The sequence below is a fragment of the Drosophila persimilis genome, unplaced genomic scaffold (genome assembly GCF_003286085.1).
Source record: "Drosophila persimilis strain 14011-0111.01,24,50 unplaced genomic scaffold, DperRS2 tig00000002-arrow-pilon, whole genome shotgun sequence".
Classification (NCBI taxonomy): domain Eukaryota; kingdom Metazoa; phylum Arthropoda; class Insecta; order Diptera; family Drosophilidae; genus Drosophila; species Drosophila persimilis.
The window spans coordinates 11,908,103-11,926,619 of record NW_020825289.1 but is presented as its reverse complement, the minus strand read 5'-3'; the positions used below and the strand labels follow the sequence as shown (position 1 = coordinate 11,926,619).

Below are 18,517 nucleotides of genomic sequence, written 5' to 3'. Positions count from 1 at the left end.
ACTCTCATCTCATCATGATCTTGCTCATCTCATCCCAATGTAGCATACATCCGGGTTATCTTTGCTTTTTCATAGTATTATGTACTCGTATGTTTGCTAGTCAAGGGAGAGTTTCATTAGCTATTATTATTTGCTTGGGTGTATTCAATTAGTTGTTGCTTTTCAAGCTTTCATTCTCATGGAATGTGGTCTTCCATATACATTTACATACACACATACTTAAAGTAATAACTCATCCCATCGAATCGAATGACACACCAAAACTTATAAGGATTACAGTGGTGGCCAGTGGTCGTGGCCTGCCCCGGGAACCCTTCTACATATAATGAGTTTCTGGGCCCGAGATAGATCTCTCGTTTTTTGTTTTGCATATAAATGGTTGGTTTTCCCCTACGCTTGCAGTTCTGGTTGAGTTTGTTGCATAGAAAATCTCTTTTTTGTTTTGTTTCGTTTTTGTTTTTTGTTAATATTAATTCCTAAAGTTATTTTGAAATTCCTATAGCAATCATCCGATTTGTGCATTAAGCACTTTGCTTTTTTTATCTTGGAAATACATACATATCTAGTAGATTCTTCATTACTTTTGGTTTTCGCATGTTTTAGTTTTTAATCGTAACAATTGTAAGTGTAACCAAAATTATAAATTGTATATAAAAATACAAAATACATACATTAATCGTTTTATATCAAAGTCTGCGTCTATTATAGTTTCTTACTGAGTTTAATGTATAGTTCCATACATATGCTCGATTATGTGGTATCTCTCGAGGGGCTTCGCTTCCACCCCACCAAACAATATCCCAAATATTTACATACAACTGGCTGACTGACTGACTGCGCGACTTTACTGCACTGCACTGCTTCTTTTGAGAAGGAACCAATCATTCAAAGCAAAATACAACACTCTGGCACATATACACATACTGACAGGCGTTTAATTATAGTATATTTATGTGGATATACTCGTATGTATGTGGAGAGGAACAGGAGGCGCCAGTACTGGGGTGACGGTGATGGCGCCGTGGAGCTGTGTGGAGATCTTTTTTCATATATTGTGTTATTCTGTGTGTCTCATGAATAGTGAATTCCGTGGTAGTAGTAGTGGGAAGGCACCAAATTTCAATAAATCATAGCGATGTAAAACCAACTCAGCGTACTCGTATGTGTGTGCTTTTGAAACCGCCGAAAAGTGTCTGTATATTGAGATGAAATTCCTGCACCAACAAAACCAAAAACGAACTCAAAATTTATCGGAGACTTTGTCTTCTCGCTGCTGATGCCATTCTTTGGACGGAAAACTATATATATGTGTGTGTGTGTGTGTGTATAGTGTGTGTGTGGTGTGCATGCGCGTGTGTATGTAAGATAATGCACAGGCGAAATGTCCGGAAAAGCCAAAGCTGGCGCTGCCTCAAAAACCTACTCCGATTGGGCTATAAGAATTCGGGTTCGAGTATATGCTTGCCGGACAACACTTAATTATGTATATGCTCTGCTATGTTAAAATACACACTGACTTATCGAAGCTTTTTAAAAGCTAATCAATTATTAATCATAAAAATGGTTCAATAACTTTACGTTTACGTGTTTACTTTTACTAGACGTGGTTACGCGGATTAAAGCTTTATACAACACACTGTTGGATCGTACTTAAACTAAGATGCATCTGGGATTCGGTTCGGATTAACGGTTAAGCTGTAGGCTCCCCTGTTGTCCCCATGTCCAACCTACGCTCAGATCGCAGAGCTCAGATATATGCGAGCTATCCAGATCAAACACAATACGCTCTTTGGCTCCGTCTAAAATAAACTGCAACTGATTCGTTTGCTACGGCTTTGGGGCATTCGAATCTTGGTTTAAGAAAGTAAATGTGATAAAATGATGAGAAACAACATTTTGCATCATATTTATTTTACATATATAGTATGTACGTTTCAATTGTTGGTTTCTTTTGTTTGTGTGTGTTTTTGATTAGAGTAAAATTGTGTGTTTATTTGGATTTTTACATAAATAGTTTGTTGTTGCTAATGTTTGATGTTTTTGTTTATTCTGTAGGTGTGCGTCACTTTGTTACTAATCATGTTTATCGTTTATCTTTGTATACATTAAATTAACTAAATTATAAAAACAAAAACAAAACTGCGAACGCCCCTGGCCGCCTGTGGGATCGGCCGGCAAGTGCGTCCGCCGTTGCATACATTAATTAGATCTATAAAATAGCAAACGATTATCAAAATTATTATTATCATAGAACGTACCAAAATCAAGCTATCGTTTCACTGTTGTTTTTTTATTTTTACATAAGCATCGTATATATCGTATATATATAGCAACATGGCTCGACTGAAATTTTGATGGCAACAAAGGTACGTGAGAGCCAGAGGCCGTCATCTCAGACAGGAGTGCTCTTCGATCAATGAACGACGCGTTTGACTGGATTGCAAGTGGACCTGGCGTTTGATTGAATATCAATAAGTTGCACGGATGGTGCTGCACGGATGGCTGCTTCCCGGGGAGGGAGGGGGTTTATCGACAATTTCACAGACACGTGTTAATATTAATTAGGATGTAAGGTGTGCGCTTCATGCAGATGGCTCTCCTTCTCATTCATTCTTTACAAATTTGTTTCCCTATCTTTTGTTATTTGTTTTTCGTTTTCGTTTCTGTTTGTTTTTCTATTGGTATTACTACGAAACATATCATAGATATTACAATGCAATGCAATGCAATGAGCGGGGGGTGGTTGATTCCCAAAATGCAAATTAATAGGTTTATAAATTGTTACATATGCATTCGTGTGCTATATATGTATTATGTTTGTTTTGTATGCACGTATAAATATGTTTGTATGTCTGTAAACAATTGTTGCAATATTTACTTTACGGTTTAGCCTAGTACAAAATACAGTATTATGTATGATTTTGTTTTGTTTCTTTCTCTTCCTCTTCCTCTTAGCATGTATTATCTGGATGTATGTATGTATATTTTTACACTCCTTATATGCATATATGCCTTCTTCAAACTGTTATGAGAAACACCCAAACATATATATATATATATATATATTCTTCGTGGTATATATGCATATATACTCTATATATTTATTCGGGGGGTTTTTTATTCAAAAGTTCTTGCATGTTGTTAAGGTTAAATTTTGTTTTTTGCTTGCAGTTTCTTCAGTAAATGTTTTTGCTTGTTTTGTTATGCTTTCAGTACGACAAAATGTTGTTGTTTGTTTGTTTCCGTTTGTGGTTCCGATCTAAGCATTTTGATTAAATGTAAGTTTCTTAATTTTGGTTTTTATTCTTGCTTCGGTTTTTATTACAAAAGTTTCTTCTATAGTAATAAATTTGTTTAAATATTATTAGTACTTGTATCAGATTTTGTGTTATACATAATTCATTTCTCTCAATAAACATCAATTTGTTTTGCAAGTTGCAGTAGCTGTTTTTATGTTGTTGCTGTTGCTGTTGCTGTTCTCTATTTATGCTACAATTTCTCGGTTCCTGGTGTTACAATTTTTTCGAAACTTTCTTGGGTCGTACTGCACCGCTCTCACGTACTCACGCTTTCTTTTCTTTTATTTTATTTCTTTTTGTTTTGTGTTTAATTAATATGCGAAAAAGGAATTATGAATGTATATATTTATATACATATACATTGTTTTTGTTTTTTTTTTGGGTGTGTGTGGTTTGCGTGGGTGTGTGCTTGCATATATACATAAATATATATATATATATATATATAGTAAAAATCACAAAAATAGTTTACTGGTCCAAATCCAGTTTAGACCAAATTGTATTCCTTAAGGTTCGATTGCAGAATGGTGTCCTTAACAGCTGCAAACACAAACCTTATGTTTTCAGTATCTAAACGAAGTAAAGAAATCAAAAGAGAAGATTAGTAAATTGGATAATCCTTAGGAACTTTTGGGGGATCCAGCACAAGATTAGTATATACAGACATTCCAGAATGGACATCAATAACGCATAAATACGAATTTTTATTAAGGGACTTTCAAATCAAATTCAAAATACAATTATAAATCAAATATTCATTTGCATTGCGGCTCATCCTGCAATCCTGCCATTCTGCCATTCTGCCATCCTGCCATCGTGGCATCCTGTCCTCCATCCGGTGCAGGCGATTGTTTAACCCAAATTGAACTCCTTGAGTGCATTTTGCATAATTGTATCTTTGACAGCACAGAACACAAGCTTGATGTTTTCGGTATCTGTGTGTTCCAATAGAGGAATTGCATTCGGTTATAATTCAATCTGCTCTGACTCTCAAATATTGACTAGCGATACTCCGCAGTAGCAGCAGAAGCGAATGCAAATTATGAAGGGCGATTACTTTTACCTTTACCTTTACCTCTACCTCTGCCCTTAGTTAGTTCTGACACTCTCCAGGCTGAAAATGAGACTCACACGCACATACACTCCAAAGCCCACCCCAAGCAACCCACGTTCGCTGCACTTACCTGTAGCACAGGTGAAATGAGAATAGATAATCTTTTCGGAATCTGGATTTAAGTCTACAAACATTCGCAGTATGAATTCGCGTGCCGCGATTGCATCTCGCTGTGGACCTGTTCAGAAAATAAGCCAAAGAAGATGTTTCGATGTGTTATATCTAGCGCAAGACTACAAAACTAGCAATACAGATAGCGTATATATAGTGCATAGATTCTACAGATAATGTTGTGAAATTTTTGCTGGGGAGAAGCATATAGATAGCTCAAGAGTTCAAATGTAACGTCGTCAACCTGTGGCCGTTGTGAAATGCGAATAGCATTGCCGTTCAGGATCTGGATTGGCGTCCAAATACTTTTTCAATACAAACTGCTTGGCCGCAGCATGATCCTGCTTCGGACCTGGTTGCGTGAGGTGCGTGTGTTGCCACATATAAATCGTACAGAGTTATGGGATAAGAGATCCGTTCAATGGCACACTTACCATCGTATTCGGGAAAGTAGTCTACCAAATGCGAATACATTATTTTCTCCTCCAACAAGTCCTTCTTGTTCAGGAAAAGAATAACTGATGAATTCTGGAACCAAGGGTACGTAATAATAGTTCTAAATAAAGCTTTTGACTCCTCCATTCGGTTCTGCAAAAAAAGGGGAAAAGAGGAAGAGAATAATCTTTCATTTCGAAAATGTTCAGGAGATGCAATGCCATACCTCGTTATCAGATTCAAACAAGATCTGATCGTATTCCGATAGCGCCACCAAAAATATGATTGATGTCACATTCTCAAAGCAATGAATCCACTTTCTTCTCTCCGATCGCTGACCACCCACGTCCACCATTCTGTATAACATATCGGGGAGGGGAGTATAAGATAGGAGTCATATTAGCATAGTTGGCATAGGTAAATAAAAGAAAGAGGAAAAATCTGCACTACAATTCACAGCGAAATAAACAAGCATTAGTAAGCCGCAAGCTATAGACAAATAAATTTAAGTATACCAAATTACTACGCTACCAAATACATATATTCTAATACTTCTTGTTCTAGCCGTGTTTCAGCTACGGCTCTAGCTCTAGCCTGGTCAATACAGTCATAGATAGATCATAGATACGTGGAATAGATACCTAAACACAATGCCATCCAAATCGAATGGGTACTCTAGAATGCCAGTGGTCGGCACACGAGCACGCAGAATATCCTGCTCAGTGGCCAGGTAGTCGGGCTGTGAAATGCGCTCTATGTCGCTTAAGTAGCTAAGTAAGGAAGGAATTGGCACACAATCAAATCATTTCAAAAACAAACAAAAACCAAACTGATATCAAAATCCGTACGTAGTCAGTCCCAGTTCTCTAAGGTACAGCTGCGAAATGTTAAAAACCCCTGGCTAATCCCTTCAAGAAAGTACTCTAACTCGAAAAGAATCTCAATTTGTTAGTTAATCGAAACAATTAGTGATATTAAGAGAAAGTAGTAACCAAAGAAACAGATCAGATCACAGAACACAAACAGGATCAGGATCAGGATCATATGCCATGCAAGGAACATACAGATGTGTACATATTGATGGTATCTACCTAAATCTGATTTCTTCTAAGTCAAAGGGATACTCAATGATCCCCGTTGTCGGCACACGAACTCTCAAAATGTCTTGCTCAGTGGGTAAATAAGCAGGTTGAGCCACACGGTCGAGATCCATCAGATAACTATGTGTACAGAAATGAGATCATTTTTAGTAAAACAGTTTATGCAGAGTTCTGTAGGTTGTGGTAGTCTCAGTGTTCGAGAGTTGTGTTGTGTTGTGTTGTGCTGTCATGGTTGGGCCGCTTCTCCCTTCGAGTAACTCACTATTTGGCTGAATCTGTCAATTGGTATTCTCTACGACGGTCGTAGCACTCCTGAATGCCGGCATCGGCCCATAGCGTTTTGATGGCGTTCAAAAATGGATCCTCGAATGTGGTAACTGTTTCGTAGTCAATGCTCATCACCAGATCGGCCAGTTCCTGTTGAAGTTCCAAAATATGTAAAGCGATTCTTTGGGTGAATGGATGGAGGAACTTACGCTATGCTCTCCAACGCCATAGGAGATCTTTAGCATGTCCATGGCCTTGATCATCGACTGCATGGCCATGAATATGTTCTGGAACACCAGTTTGATGTATCCACGCTTGTCCTCGTCCGAGTAGCCGCTGCCATGGATAATACGCATCTGTTTGATGAACGTTGACTTGCCGGACTCGCCCGTGCCTACAAATGGGGGGAGGCCATCACATTATGTTAAATTATATTTTTAGTTTTGAACCGGATTGTTCCAAAAGTGGTAGAGGGGGGCTGTTGTGGGGCTTCGATTTTGTTCTGCTCACGGTGCAAAGGGCACTCTCTTGCAATTAGCGGTAGTTCAATTGCATTAAACCAAGCTAAGTGCAATCAAAATGCTATAGCACACATGTCGCGGGTCTACATCTACATCCTGTGCACTCGAACACATCCTGGCAGGGTCCTGCGGGGGTACTGCACAGGGGCGGGGTACTTACCAAGCAACAGCAATTTAAGTTCCCGTCGCGCATCTCGCTTGTCGCGGCGCAACTGCTTCTCGATTTCCTGATTGATGCGCTTTTGTTCCTTTGCCTCTTCCGATAAACAGCACTCCATGCTAACTAGATTTATGGACGCTTACGCGTGCTGCAGCCACTACGTCGACTCTCCGTTACGCTTGCAAAATTGGATGAGGATGATGACGAGGAGGAGCTGCTGGCTACAGAGCTCTGGCTTGCCTGTCGCTGTCGCTGTCTCTGCCCGTCTATCTATCTCTCTGCTGTTGGCTAATCTAATTGTTTGGGGGATCTGTTGAGGCTGAGGCGGCTGCTGTTGCTGCTTCTAAATTGGATTTGATTGGTGCTTGTGTCCTGGGATTATACGTATGCATCCAGGGGAATTGCTTGATACGCGGTTCTAAGTTATAGATTCAGTTTCGATTTATGCATTTGTACTTTGGCGTTGCTCACTCTCTGATCCTCCCGCTGCCACAATCCACTCTCGACAGGCTCTCTTTGGCTATTGCTTACTTTCCCTCTCACTTTCACTTTTGTTTCCCTCGATGGGAAGGCTTATTCTTATAGGCTTTACACTAAATTCCTTGACCAGACTCCAGACTCCAGACTCCAGAATCCAGACTCTGTGACTCTGTCTCCGACTATGACTGATGCACGAATGACGAATGACACGACGATTGGTTCCCCTTGTAGTCCAGCGATCCAAGAACATCTGCGGGTGGTGCAAGAAGACACTTTGATTTAGAATTCCATTATATAAACGAGCACACATAACTATCTATATATATATGGCATATATGGGCCCTACAGACCGACCTAACACACTTGTTAGCTCACCGAGAGTTCGCCGCGTTGTGTCCAGTATTGGCAATTAACATTTCATATTTGCCTCCTCACAAACTGACGACGACGACAGCGACGGAAACGGCAACGGCAACGGCAATGGCAATGGCAACGGCGATGGCGGGTGTATGCCACTGGCCATGGCATTGGCATTGGCTTTGGCTGTGGGTCTGGGTCTGGGTCTGGGCCTGGCCTGGCCCTCTCTGCGCGCATGCACCATGAACAAGAGCCGTGCCAGCCATCTACCGTTGCCATTCCCCCTGCTAATCGCCACACACAAACACACACACAGGTGGGCAATGGCCAACAGATTGGGAAGTGGCCGGGTCCGGCCTGGCCACGATGCGATGCGATGCGTCCAGCCCAAGTTCAATGCGAGAAAGCTGATTTTGGAAAATCTATGGCTTCGCGCAGTCACAAGTTCACGAGAGTGTTCCCCATCCGGGTGAACCATATTCGACTCGACTCGGGGCCTAATATTTACGTGTTCTTAAAGCTATTTGATGGGGACATTTTTGAAACCTCTTCGTTCGTGAAGATAGTTTTCAAGAGACCGGAGTCCGGAGCCCAATGCGTCACCCATTCCTAGGTCACTGGCGCTATTTCCTCTCTGCTGCCACTGCCACTGCCGTTGCCGCTGCAGCCGCTTCCCGTATCGAGTGCTAGCTAATCCAATTGGTGGCGCAAATGCATATGTAGGATGGAAATGGGAAGGCTTTCAGACGGAAAACTACAAAATATCGATGGAATACCCAGCCCGAGGCGACTGCAGAGGGAATCAGGGAAAGCTTTGAAGTAGCTGCCCTGCCGGCAAATAGGAGCCACCTCTGGATGCCAGGAGGAGTAATAGCAGGCGGCTCCTCTACCCGGGATAAGGTTATTGATGGAAATGGAAAAAGGAACAAGAAAAAGAAAAAGAAACACTTGCCACTGAGCAAAGCTAGAAAATCTAATTAGCAGTAGCTGGTGATTCAGGGGCAGGGGCAGGGGCATTCGCAGGGCCATGGCCAGGGGCACGTCTGGGGGACGGGACCGAGAATTGGCACATAGGAGCTTTTTCTAACAATAGTTTGCTAGATATAGGTATCATGCCACCAGCTGGACGGGGGTACGTTCTTATCTTTTTCTTATATGCATATGATAAGGGGATACTAACTATCTTTCCATTTGTCTTCTTAATCTCGATATGACTTCTGCGGCTAGGCTACTGTTGTCGCCTTCGTGGATCTGGTCAGATCTGGGAGAACTTCCTCCAGACGCGGAAATGCCATAAAGTTACTCATTGCGACTATAATTACATTGCGCCCTGCACTGTTGCAGCCGCTTATCAAAAGTTAACCATATAGCACATATAAAACATATATGTGTACAGTGCGTTTGGGAAATTCTATCAATGTTTGAGAGCTTGATTGATGCATGCAATTTTCATCTCAGGCAACAAGTGGTCGGTCGGGATGTCAATAGGTTGCAGTAGATGTGTGCAGGGGCGCTACTTACTCAGTTCTTTATCGGAGATAGAAATCCACTTAATCTGACGAGATTCTCCAATACGATGTTCTGTCCTTCCTTTCTTTTTGTTTGCCAGCACTAAGCAATACAAAAAATAGATTTTTTCCTTTGCTGGCTCTCTGAGTGTTTTGTTGTGGTTTTCCCTGCAGTTTGACTTAATCGGTGTCGTTATGTTTGGACACCCGGGGTAGTGGTGGTTCCTATATAAATATGTATATATGGTGTGATATATATCTCGACATATATTTGTATATATCGTCTCCACAGGCTTTTGTTGGTGTTAAATTAAAATGGTTTTTTGCGCTTTTTATGGCTTTGCTTGTTCTGGTTTTGTGCTGTGCTGTTGTCTGCTTAAACTAATTCAAAAGCATATTTCGTTTAGTTGGTTTGCGGTTTGGAAAACATTTGTTTTAAGGAACGTGTAGTTGATTGATTAATTTTACTGGTGCGTTTGTCCTACAATAAAAATTACTTCTTCTTTGTCCCCTCCTCGACTTGGCGCTTAATGTAAATTTGATGCTATATAAATGTATATATTAATTTTTTTTGTTTTTCCTTTCTTTCTTTTGCTTTGCGTGTGCCTCCGAGGGTTGTCGCTGTTGTTTTTCTTGTTGTTGTTGTTGTTCTTAAACACCAGTTTGTAAATGCAACAAAGTTTCAACAAATATCCATTGTACGTGCTATTGAAACAGAAAGGTTGTATGACGACGACGACGAGCTGCACAAAAACGTTAATTTCTTTCACACGCAACACTTAATGGCTCCTTTTGTGTTTAATTTTCTGCATACTTTATGCTTCTTGTGTTTGTTTATTTTTCTGTATGCAGTGGAACTGCAGGTGGAATAAGAGTGAGATTGAGAGAGTGAGAGAAACGAAAAAGAGAGTAAGAACAGAGCAGAAATTATTAGAATGCATTGCCAATACGAGTACAATTGTCGTATCGTATCATATTGGTTAAAGTAAACACAACCGAGAACTGGAGGTTCGACCTCCCACCACCCATCAGCGCCACCCACAATCGTATCATGCCCTGCCCTGCCTTATCGACACCCACAGGGAACTCATGTCAGGCAGGGGCTGAAATTTTTCAGCACCGCCGTTGCAGGTGCACATTTCATATAGTTTTAACGTGCCTTTTGTATTTCTTCTTTATATTCCCGTATAAACACTCGAAAACGCTCAATTATCGCCCATCCAACCCCCACGACAGAGTTTTTGCAACACTTTTGGTTTTTTTTTTTTTTGTGGCGATGGTGTTTTTTGCTGACAAGCAGTGCCCTGCAGTGTTGTCACCGCTATATCTGTTTCACTCGCACTCCCTAGAGCGGCGAACTGCTTTATCGGCGAAACGAATACACACAGAGCGACGACGACGGGCGAGGCCAAAAACGAACATGAAAAAATTTTGGTGGAAAAGCAACGCGAAAATTGCCCAATCCGCTCAACAATTGTTTAACATTACTTTTATTTGGCGTTTGCTCAGGCCCTTGCACATGCATTTCAACTTAAAGCGCACTTCACAATCGATTTCAGGGTGTTTTTTTGTGCCGACTGGCAATTGTGGTGTCGAGACGGAGACCAGATTCGATTGCTGGTTGCCTGGCTGTCGGTGTGTCCACGGATTTTTGGCGAAACTCACAACATATTTGATTTTGCATTGTTCGCTAACGTTGAAGCACGACCAGAAACTCTTTTTGCTTGTTTTTCTTAAATTTTTTCAAGTATTTACACACGCAAAATCCACACAGCAGTGTGACCGCGGATTTATCGATATACGGTCCGACCCTCAGATATATACCGAAACATACCGTCTTACTTTGAAAATATACCGTAGATATACTGACGAATTCAAGTTCTGCTTTACATATTCCTCGTTTTTGATATTCCGTTGAATATTACTAGCTATATAGAACTTTTAGCCGTGCCCACATAGTTTATGCCCATTGATGAATCAATTTTCTACAAGATTGGATGGTTTTTAATCCTTGCTTTTATTGTATTTATTGTAAAAAAAGGGTTAAACGAAAAAGTTCAACAAAAAAACAGTCGCAATGTTGCTGGTATTTGAAGACATGATGCGTGTATAGGCCTGTGTACACCCTATATTGTTAATTTTATATGAAGATGAAACGTGATTTGTTAAGACCTTTTCTCAAATTGATATGTTTTTGACTTATTCATGTGTATTATTAGTATCTTGTATATATTTATGTCGATCATGATACCTACTGAGCCTTGGAAGACAAACGTATTCACAATTCTATAACATCCCTTTCCCCCAGGGTATGTGTGCATGGAATTAGCAACATGTTTGTGTATGGAATGAGACTCATTGTTGCAATAGCGAAACTGCGGCGAATCGGGTATTGCCTATATTTCAAGCTATAGATGCCCACTTAGCTTTATCCCATAGATAAATGCATTTTCTACAAGATTGCTTCTTTTAATTACCTTAATGTATTATATTTTGACCAAAAAACGGTTTTCAAGTAAATGTTGCTGCAACAGTGTGTATGGAATGTGCAACATTGTGTATGGAACGAGACTCATTGTTGCTAAAGCGAATTTGCGGCGAACTGCGGCGAATTAAAAAAAACGACCAATTCCTTATATTCTTTGTTCCGTTGAATAATACTATCTATATGGAACATTTAGCCATGCCCACTCAATTTTGTACGATTGATGAATCAATTCTATACATGATTGGCCTATTCGAAATACTTGCATTTATTGGATTTTTGTATAACACTGAAAATTAAATTAATAGATTGATGAAATTGACAAAAATACCATGGGAGCGCGGCGAAAACCAGTATTTCTACAGTATGACCCTCAGAACAGCACCAAAATATACGGTCTCACTTGAAAAATATACCGAGTGGTGCGCGCCAAATCGAACTTTTTTGAATGTGAGCGACAAGGATTTAAATGTTGTCAACCGAGCCTTTATCAATGCCCACATAATTTTATACGATAAAGGAATCAATTTTCTACTTAACTGGCCAGTTTTTAGTCCTTGCTTTTATTGTATTTTGACTAAAGAAGGTTTAAGCAAAAAAGTTCAACAAAAAAACAGCTGCAATGTTGATGGTAAATTAGCAACATTTGTGTATGGAATGGGACTCATTGTTGCTAACGCGAAACTGCGGCGAATCGGGTATTGCAAAGCTATATAGATTTGCCCACTTAGCTTTATCCCATAGATAAATGCATTTTCTACAAGATTGCTTCTTTAAATTGCTTGTAAGTAATTTATTTTTGCCAAAAAACGGGTTTCAAGTAAATGTTGCCGCAACATTGTGTATGGAATGGGACTCATTGTTGCTAAAGCGAAACTGCGGCGAAATAAAATTCGATTCAAAAAACGACAAATTCCTCATATTCTTTGTTCCGTTGAATAATACTATCTATATAGAACATTTAGCCATGCCCAATCAATTTTGTACGATTGATGAATCAATTCTATACATGATTGGCCTATTCGAAATAATTGTTTCATTAATTTCATTTAATAATCTTAAATCTTAATAAGTCTTGGCCGTTATTTTCTTTATTTAAGGCCCATGAAAGCGCCGATATATACGGTCACACTTCGATTTATATAGTTAAGATTCGATAACCTACCGCACAAAATAGGCTGCTGTCATTTTTAACCAAATACGGTCACCTACATCGTGCCCTACATCGATATAATACCGAATAAATACCGAACTCCCAGTGCTGCAAATTACTGCTTACCCGCACTCCGTTCAAATTTAAAATCCAAATACATCGTTTAATCTATGTTTTATTTGCATTTTTGTAAATTATTATCATTTGTTCAATATATTCATGCGATAAATAAGTGTTTAAATTAATTAAATAAAATTTAAATAATAACTTTACAGTGTGCACAATTTAAACAATTATTTCGTGTCGGGTCGAGCAATTCATTCGATTTATAATCAATTAAAGTAAAATAAAACCTCGAATCGATCTGTTAGTGACTATTGGATTGTTCTCGTGTTATAAAGCTGGTGCTAGTTCGAGTTTGTTTAACAAAAAGATGAAGAAAAAAATACAATTACAAGTTCCTATTTGAAAACAATTTCCATTTCCAAATCAAAATCCAAGTCCTGTCCTGGAGTCAACAGACGGGAATTTCTACTGGCCATCCCGATTCACTCCAGATACACGATACACACAATTGACTATAAAAAACTCGTACTACATATTTGCAAAATACACATACAAAATGTTCAGGTTAAGGTTATATTCTCCTCCATGCCTCCTTCTTTGTTTCTTAATTTTTTTTAACAATTACATTACTCTTTTCTTTCGAGCGATATGCGTTGAATTTGTGTGTGTTGCCTTTAACTTATTACACTTTGTTCGCATTAATTATGAGCACAATAGTAGTTTTAACAAATAATATATGTATACGTAGATTTGCCGAGGCTTAAAACTAGAAAATAAAATTTGAAACGTCCTCAAAGTGTGGTGTGTGTTTTAATGCCATTCGCTTCGATATTCCTTTGCGTGGTGTGGTGTGGTCTGCCATGGCGTTCAACAATAATAATTAATAATAACTGGAAGCACTGATCTAACAATCGACGGATTGCTAATCGAAAGAATGCGTTTCACAGAACAAGACAATTTTAATAATGAAAGTTTGGCCAAAAGTTTGGATTGGGATTTCCGTTTTGTAGATATTTATGGTTTAACAAAATGTTGGGTGGGGTGTGGTGGCGTGGGGACTGCAGTTTGTGTGGCTGTTTGGTGGATTGGTTCTCAGCTACGGCTCCGGTCGTCCACCTCCGCTCAGATGGGGCGTGTGAAGTTGGCGGGGAAGAGGCCCTTCTCGCTGGTGCCCTCCTTCTGACCCATTAGCCAGCCCTCCTCCTGTAAATTGGTAAGGAAAAACTGCACTCAATAAAGACAAGAAGTGTGTCCATCTGCCACAAGCGGGGAGGGGGAAACTAGCTCAAAGACAAGACAGGACAGGACGACCCAGAAGGGAGTTCAACTGCATTAACTTTACCTGATCCTCGGGATCATCGTACTCGATCACGCGAATGGTGTCCCCAATCTCGAAGCTCAGCTCGTCCACATCCTCCTTCACGTAGCCGTAGGTGGCCTTCACTCGGTAGAGCACGCCGGCCGGTAAGTCAGCCGTGTTGGCATCTGTGTGGAAAGAGAAGTGCGGTTCTGGTTTAGTTTAGGACCCGTGCTCAAGTACATTCCGCACATAGTGTACATCAATGGTGGCATAGCACAGCTCTGTTTAGTAGACAAAAACGCACGCAGCGGAACAACAAAGTTGCAATCTTGGCCAAACGGGGTTAGTATTCCTCGTGGAGTTAGTGGTCAGGGCTCTGTGTCCAGGAGGGGGTCAGTGGGTTTCAGCGCGGGGAATAAACCAACGATTGAAGCAGCGTACGTGCAAGCGATTAATGAATGACATTATGGATGGATGGAATTGATTGGTGTTTGATCGTGAATCGAGAGTGGGTGGTTGAGCTGGATAAATCAATAATAATAGTAAGAATAGCCTACATACGTGATGAAGGACACCTGTAACCAGTAGCGTAGCGTTCTCCACTCCCACCCAATTAATACGACATTAAAACTAAGCCCAAATGAGAACAGAGATAAGTTTGCAAGCCGTGGGATGAGAACAGAGATGACCGCCAATGTCAATGTCAGATGAGTGGGTTCGATAGAGCCTGCTAGAGTGGATGCCCCTTGCAGCATGCCACACACCAAACATTACAATACAATACAATATAAAGTGCTCCGCGCAATGGGAATCTACGGCTTTAGTTGACAACAAAATTAGACAGGCCCGAGCCTGAGGCTGACCCTGACCCTTTTGAGTTTGGGGTCTGATCCCAGTTAGTTCTCTGACGAGACGACACGGCGCACAGCGTACTTATAAGTGGGGGATGCAGAGAGATAGTGACAAAGATTTACACAGAGAGATTAAGAGAGAGAGAGAGAGAGCTAGGAGCTAGAGAGACAGTGGACCCAGTGGACTCGTATTGAGGTTTACTCACCATTGGGAACCTCGTAGATGCACTCATCGTCCTCTTCGAACGGATTCTTATTAGCATTATTAACGGTTTGTCTATGAACTAATTGCCTACTGATCTGATTGCTGACTGTACTTCTACTTGTATTTGTAACGGTATCTGTATCTTTATCTGTATCTGTTGATGTAACTAAGTGCTTGGTGGTAGTAGTAGTGGTGATTCCTATCGCTGTATTACCTAATTTCTTCTGCTTGTGCTCCTCGATTGAGTTGCCGTTATTGGCGGCCGCCTCGGCCGCTGCTTCGGCATTCGTTGTTGTTGTGGGCAGCTCTTTGGGATGCTTGCCTCCACCGCCCCCGCCACTGGCAGTGCTGCTGCTGATGTTTTCCTTTTCCTTTGCCTGTGCACTGGCACTGCTTGCCGGGGATTGATTGTTGTTGCCATTACCGTTCACCTGGATGGGTGCTGCTGCTGATTCTGCTGCTCCCTCTCCTGCTGCTTTTTGTTCCTCTGCCTTTGTCACTGTCGTTGTCTGTGTGGTGGTTGTGATCTTCGTGTTGGCATTCGGACTGCTTAGCTCGGCAATGTCCATTGCTTGGGCGCTGCTTATGGTCGTCGCACCATTTACCCCATCCGCCGGCGTTGGACTGCTTGGCACTGGGCTGCTACTGATGCGCTGCTTTAAATTTGGCGGCGGCGACGGCGACTCCGGCGTCGGTTCTGGTGTTGAAGAAATGGAATCAAATCTCGGCTCTTGCAGGGACGAGCTCGTGGATGTTGCTACATTTGTATAGTTTATATTTATCGTGTTTTTTGTGTGGTTTCATTTTGATTGCATTTTTATACGTTCGATGTTGTTGTTGAATTGATTTTGGTGTTTGAATGCATTCGATTCGATTGTATTATTTCATTCAATTGGTGTTTGTTTTTTGTGGTTAGAGAGGAGAGCATCATTCCAAACAAAAGATCAAATAAAAAGAGAGAAAATAAATCAAATATAACTCAGGACATGCAGGTTAAAGGGCGTTAAGTGACATTTCAATTTCGACAAGAACATGCAACATTCCATTTGACCACGGTCCCCAGTCCCCAGTCCACAGTCCACAGCCTGGACCAGCCCATCCCACACACACATGTAAATACAATGGCATGTCTTCTGCTCTCGGATCCATTGGGGAGATTGGGGGACCGGACCTTACAGGCTATAGTATTTTTATATGGTACAGATTAGGTCTAGCCCAGGCCGCCGCTGCCAAAAATTTTGTTTTTATTTACAATCGGGAGATCGTCTATAAATGGAATGTTCTCGCAATGCCAAAATGTTTTTAGTTTAAAACTCAACTTTAGAACGAAAAAGTTAACAGAATTAGTTGCCAATTAAATTTGAAACAAAGTAAAAACAAATACATATATCTTATAAATTGCCAAAACTACAGCGAAATCATCATCATTCATAGACCATAGAGACTATACAGTGCGGGATATGCAAATATTCTTTCTATATGTTGTGTATTATATTGAGCTCTGTTTCTTATAGTATCCGAAATAAAGTTATTCTTTAAAGGGGAGGGGTTTGGATTTGGTTTTGCAATGAGATTTTTTTTGTACAGTTTCGAGCAATTTATAATTATAATTATTTGTTCGTTTTTAGCAAAAGAATAGGATAACGAAAAGGGTAAAGAAACAAACATAATTCAATAAGTAACAGAGAATAATTAAGGATCAGAGATAGACAGAGAGCCAGAGTGGGCGTAAGAGAGGGACAACACCCCTGAGGAGGGGGCTGTACTTACGGCTGTTCGCCAGACTGGAGCCCCCGTTTGTGGTAATTTGATTCTGGTAGTTGGTGCTGTTGATGCTGGCGTTGTTCAGCTTGTTAACCGGCGACTGCACTGGACTCGACGTCTTGATGGCATTGCCTGTGTGCGAGCGGAGAGTAGGGGAGTCAGGGGAGTCAGCATCAGCATCAGCCATATGACGGCGGCTATATGTACACACTTGTATGTACAGTACAACTTACTTGTCTGTTTGCGGAGCGTGTTAGAGCCGCGCTGCGATTCTGTGGCCAGTTTGTCAACAATCGCCTCCAGCTCCGAGTATATCTGGAGAGGTACAACAGAGAGATTTAAGTGCTTTTCTGCAATTCTATTGGCTCTGGGGCGCACCTTGGACGTTTCGTTGTGGAAGACCTGCTCGGTGGCGAAGAGCGTCTGCAAGTTGGTCACCAGAAACAGTATTCTCGAGTCGTACAGGGCGGGCAGCTCGTCGTGCAGTTCCGTGTTGAGGATCTCGTAGGTGCGTCGGGCCTCCTCCAGCTGTTCGCGTCCCTTGGTCAGCTAAATTAACAGAATGTTAGCCAAGAGCCAAGAGCACAGATCACAGGATCACTCTCTACCCACCTTGACGTCGTCTTTGCGTTTGTTGGCATTGGCCTGGAGATTTTGGAACGAATGGCGCTGGCCATCGTAGTCAATCAGCTTTCGGTTGCGCTTCTCAACTTTTTTCTGCAGCGATACAAGCAATACATTAGCATAAACATTAGTATGATCTCCTTCCTTTGGCTGAGAAATCTTCGCCAGGGCTTGCCTTCATTTCGGGAAATTGTCCGGTGTATGTATTGAGTGGTATGAGCACTTGGTCCCCCAGTTTATGTGCAAAGTCCGCCCACAAGCTGTCCGAGGCGCCAGTCTGTGCTTGCAGGGCTTCGTAGCCGCTCCACTGTGGCTCGTAGATCTCGCACACGGCATCCATCAGGGACTTGGAGGCGGTTTGTGCAGCTGTCGGAACAGATAAGATACAAGATTGTTGAAAAACACAGATTCTGACAGGCCATGTAATGTGCCTTACCGCGAACACATCTTATATAATTGTTGAATTCCTTCTGTAATCTGTTGGCGCTCATTTGTTGGCGATTGAAGTTGTTCAAGTGGTCGTCGAAGATTTCATCTGCAGTCCGATCCACTTTTCCCAAGTTTTGTAGAATCTGTAACAAGGGATTACAAGAGATCTTTGTGAGAAGAGTTTCAAAATTACAAGGGAAAGGCTCTGTTTGTGGTTGAAAATTAAGTAAAAAAATTCCACCACTTATCAAGCAGTTTACGGTACGGAAGAAAAGATGGGACCAGTTA

General features: G+C 41.1%; 3 protein-coding genes across 10 annotated transcripts; all 3 read right to left on the bottom strand.

Moving 5' to 3' along the window:
* Window positions 1–2,025: 2,025 nt before the first annotated feature.
* Window positions 2,026–9,593, bottom strand: LOC6602124 (G protein alpha q subunit). Of its 8 annotated transcripts, XM_026986946.1 has the most exons (10): window positions 9,366–9,590; window positions 7,008–7,737; window positions 6,536–6,720; window positions 6,322–6,476; window positions 6,051–6,179; window positions 5,601–5,729; window positions 5,186–5,315; window positions 4,959–5,112; window positions 4,484–4,591; window positions 3,974–4,234 (listed from the first exon to the last, which is right to left on the bottom strand). In XM_026986946.1, the coding sequence occupies exons 2-10, from the start codon at window positions 7,123–7,125 to the stop codon at window positions 4,152–4,154; spliced, it is 1,191 nt and encodes a 396-aa protein (XP_026842747.1). In that variant the 5' UTR covers window positions 7,126–7,737; window positions 9,366–9,590; the 3' UTR covers window positions 3,974–4,151. The 8 variants fall into 8 exon arrangements, with proteins under 8 accessions (XP_026842746.1, XP_026842744.1, XP_026842747.1 ...); XM_026986945.1 differs by lacking the exons at window positions 3,974–4,234; window positions 5,601–5,729 and adding an exon at window positions 2,026–3,869 and having other exon boundaries at window positions 9,366–9,592; XM_026986943.1 differs by lacking the exons at window positions 3,974–4,234; window positions 6,051–6,179 and adding an exon at window positions 2,026–3,869 and having other exon boundaries at window positions 9,366–9,588.
* Window positions 9,422–11,102, bottom strand: LOC113565238. The gene is made up of 2 exons (XM_026986948.1): window positions 11,018–11,102; window positions 9,422–10,209 (listed from the first exon to the last, which is right to left on the bottom strand). Exons 1-2 carry the CDS (start codon window positions 11,020–11,022, stop codon window positions 10,119–10,121), a joined length of 96 nt encoding a protein of 31 aa, XP_026842749.1. The 5' UTR covers window positions 11,023–11,102; the 3' UTR covers window positions 9,422–10,118.
* A 4,303-nt stretch (window positions 11,103–15,405) lies between these two features.
* LOC6602125 (bridging integrator 2) lies at window positions 15,406–18,291 on the bottom strand. Its single transcript, XM_026984926.1, has 8 exons — window positions 18,237–18,291; window positions 18,024–18,166; window positions 17,789–17,893; window positions 17,555–17,725; window positions 17,410–17,491; window positions 17,183–17,308; window positions 15,627–16,109; window positions 15,406–15,446 (listed from the first exon to the last, which is right to left on the bottom strand). The coding sequence occupies exons 1-8, from the start codon at window positions 18,289–18,291 to the stop codon at window positions 15,406–15,408; spliced, it is 1,206 nt and encodes a 401-aa protein (XP_026840727.1).
* Between the last annotated feature and the right edge of the window lie 226 nt (window positions 18,292–18,517).

Bases quoted from the DNA above. Each gene is read 5' to 3' on its own strand.
- LOC6602124 (XM_026986946.1), bottom strand. From the start codon at position 7,125: ATGGAGTGCTGTTTATCGGAAGAGGCAAAGGAACAAAAGCGCATCAAT. The intron at 6,721-7,007 runs GTAAGTACCCCG...CCCCATTTGTAG, and splicing joins ACTTAAATTGCTGTTGCTTG to GCACGGGCGAGTCCGGCAAG. The intron at 6,180-6,321 runs GTGAGTTACTCG...CTGTACACATAG, and splicing joins TTGACAGATTCAGCCAAATA to TTATCTGATGGATCTCGACC.
- LOC6602125 (XM_026984926.1), bottom strand. From the start codon at position 18,291: ATGAGCGCCAACAGATTACAGAAGGAATTCAACAATTATATAAGATGT. The intron at 17,726-17,788 runs GTGGGTAGAGAG...CTGTTAATTTAG, and splicing joins AACGCAAAGACGACGTCAAG to CTGACCAAGGGACGCGAACA. The intron at 17,492-17,554 runs GTGCGCCCCAGA...GTACCTCTCCAG, and splicing joins TCCACAACGAAACGTCCAAG to ATATACTCGGAGCTGGAGGC.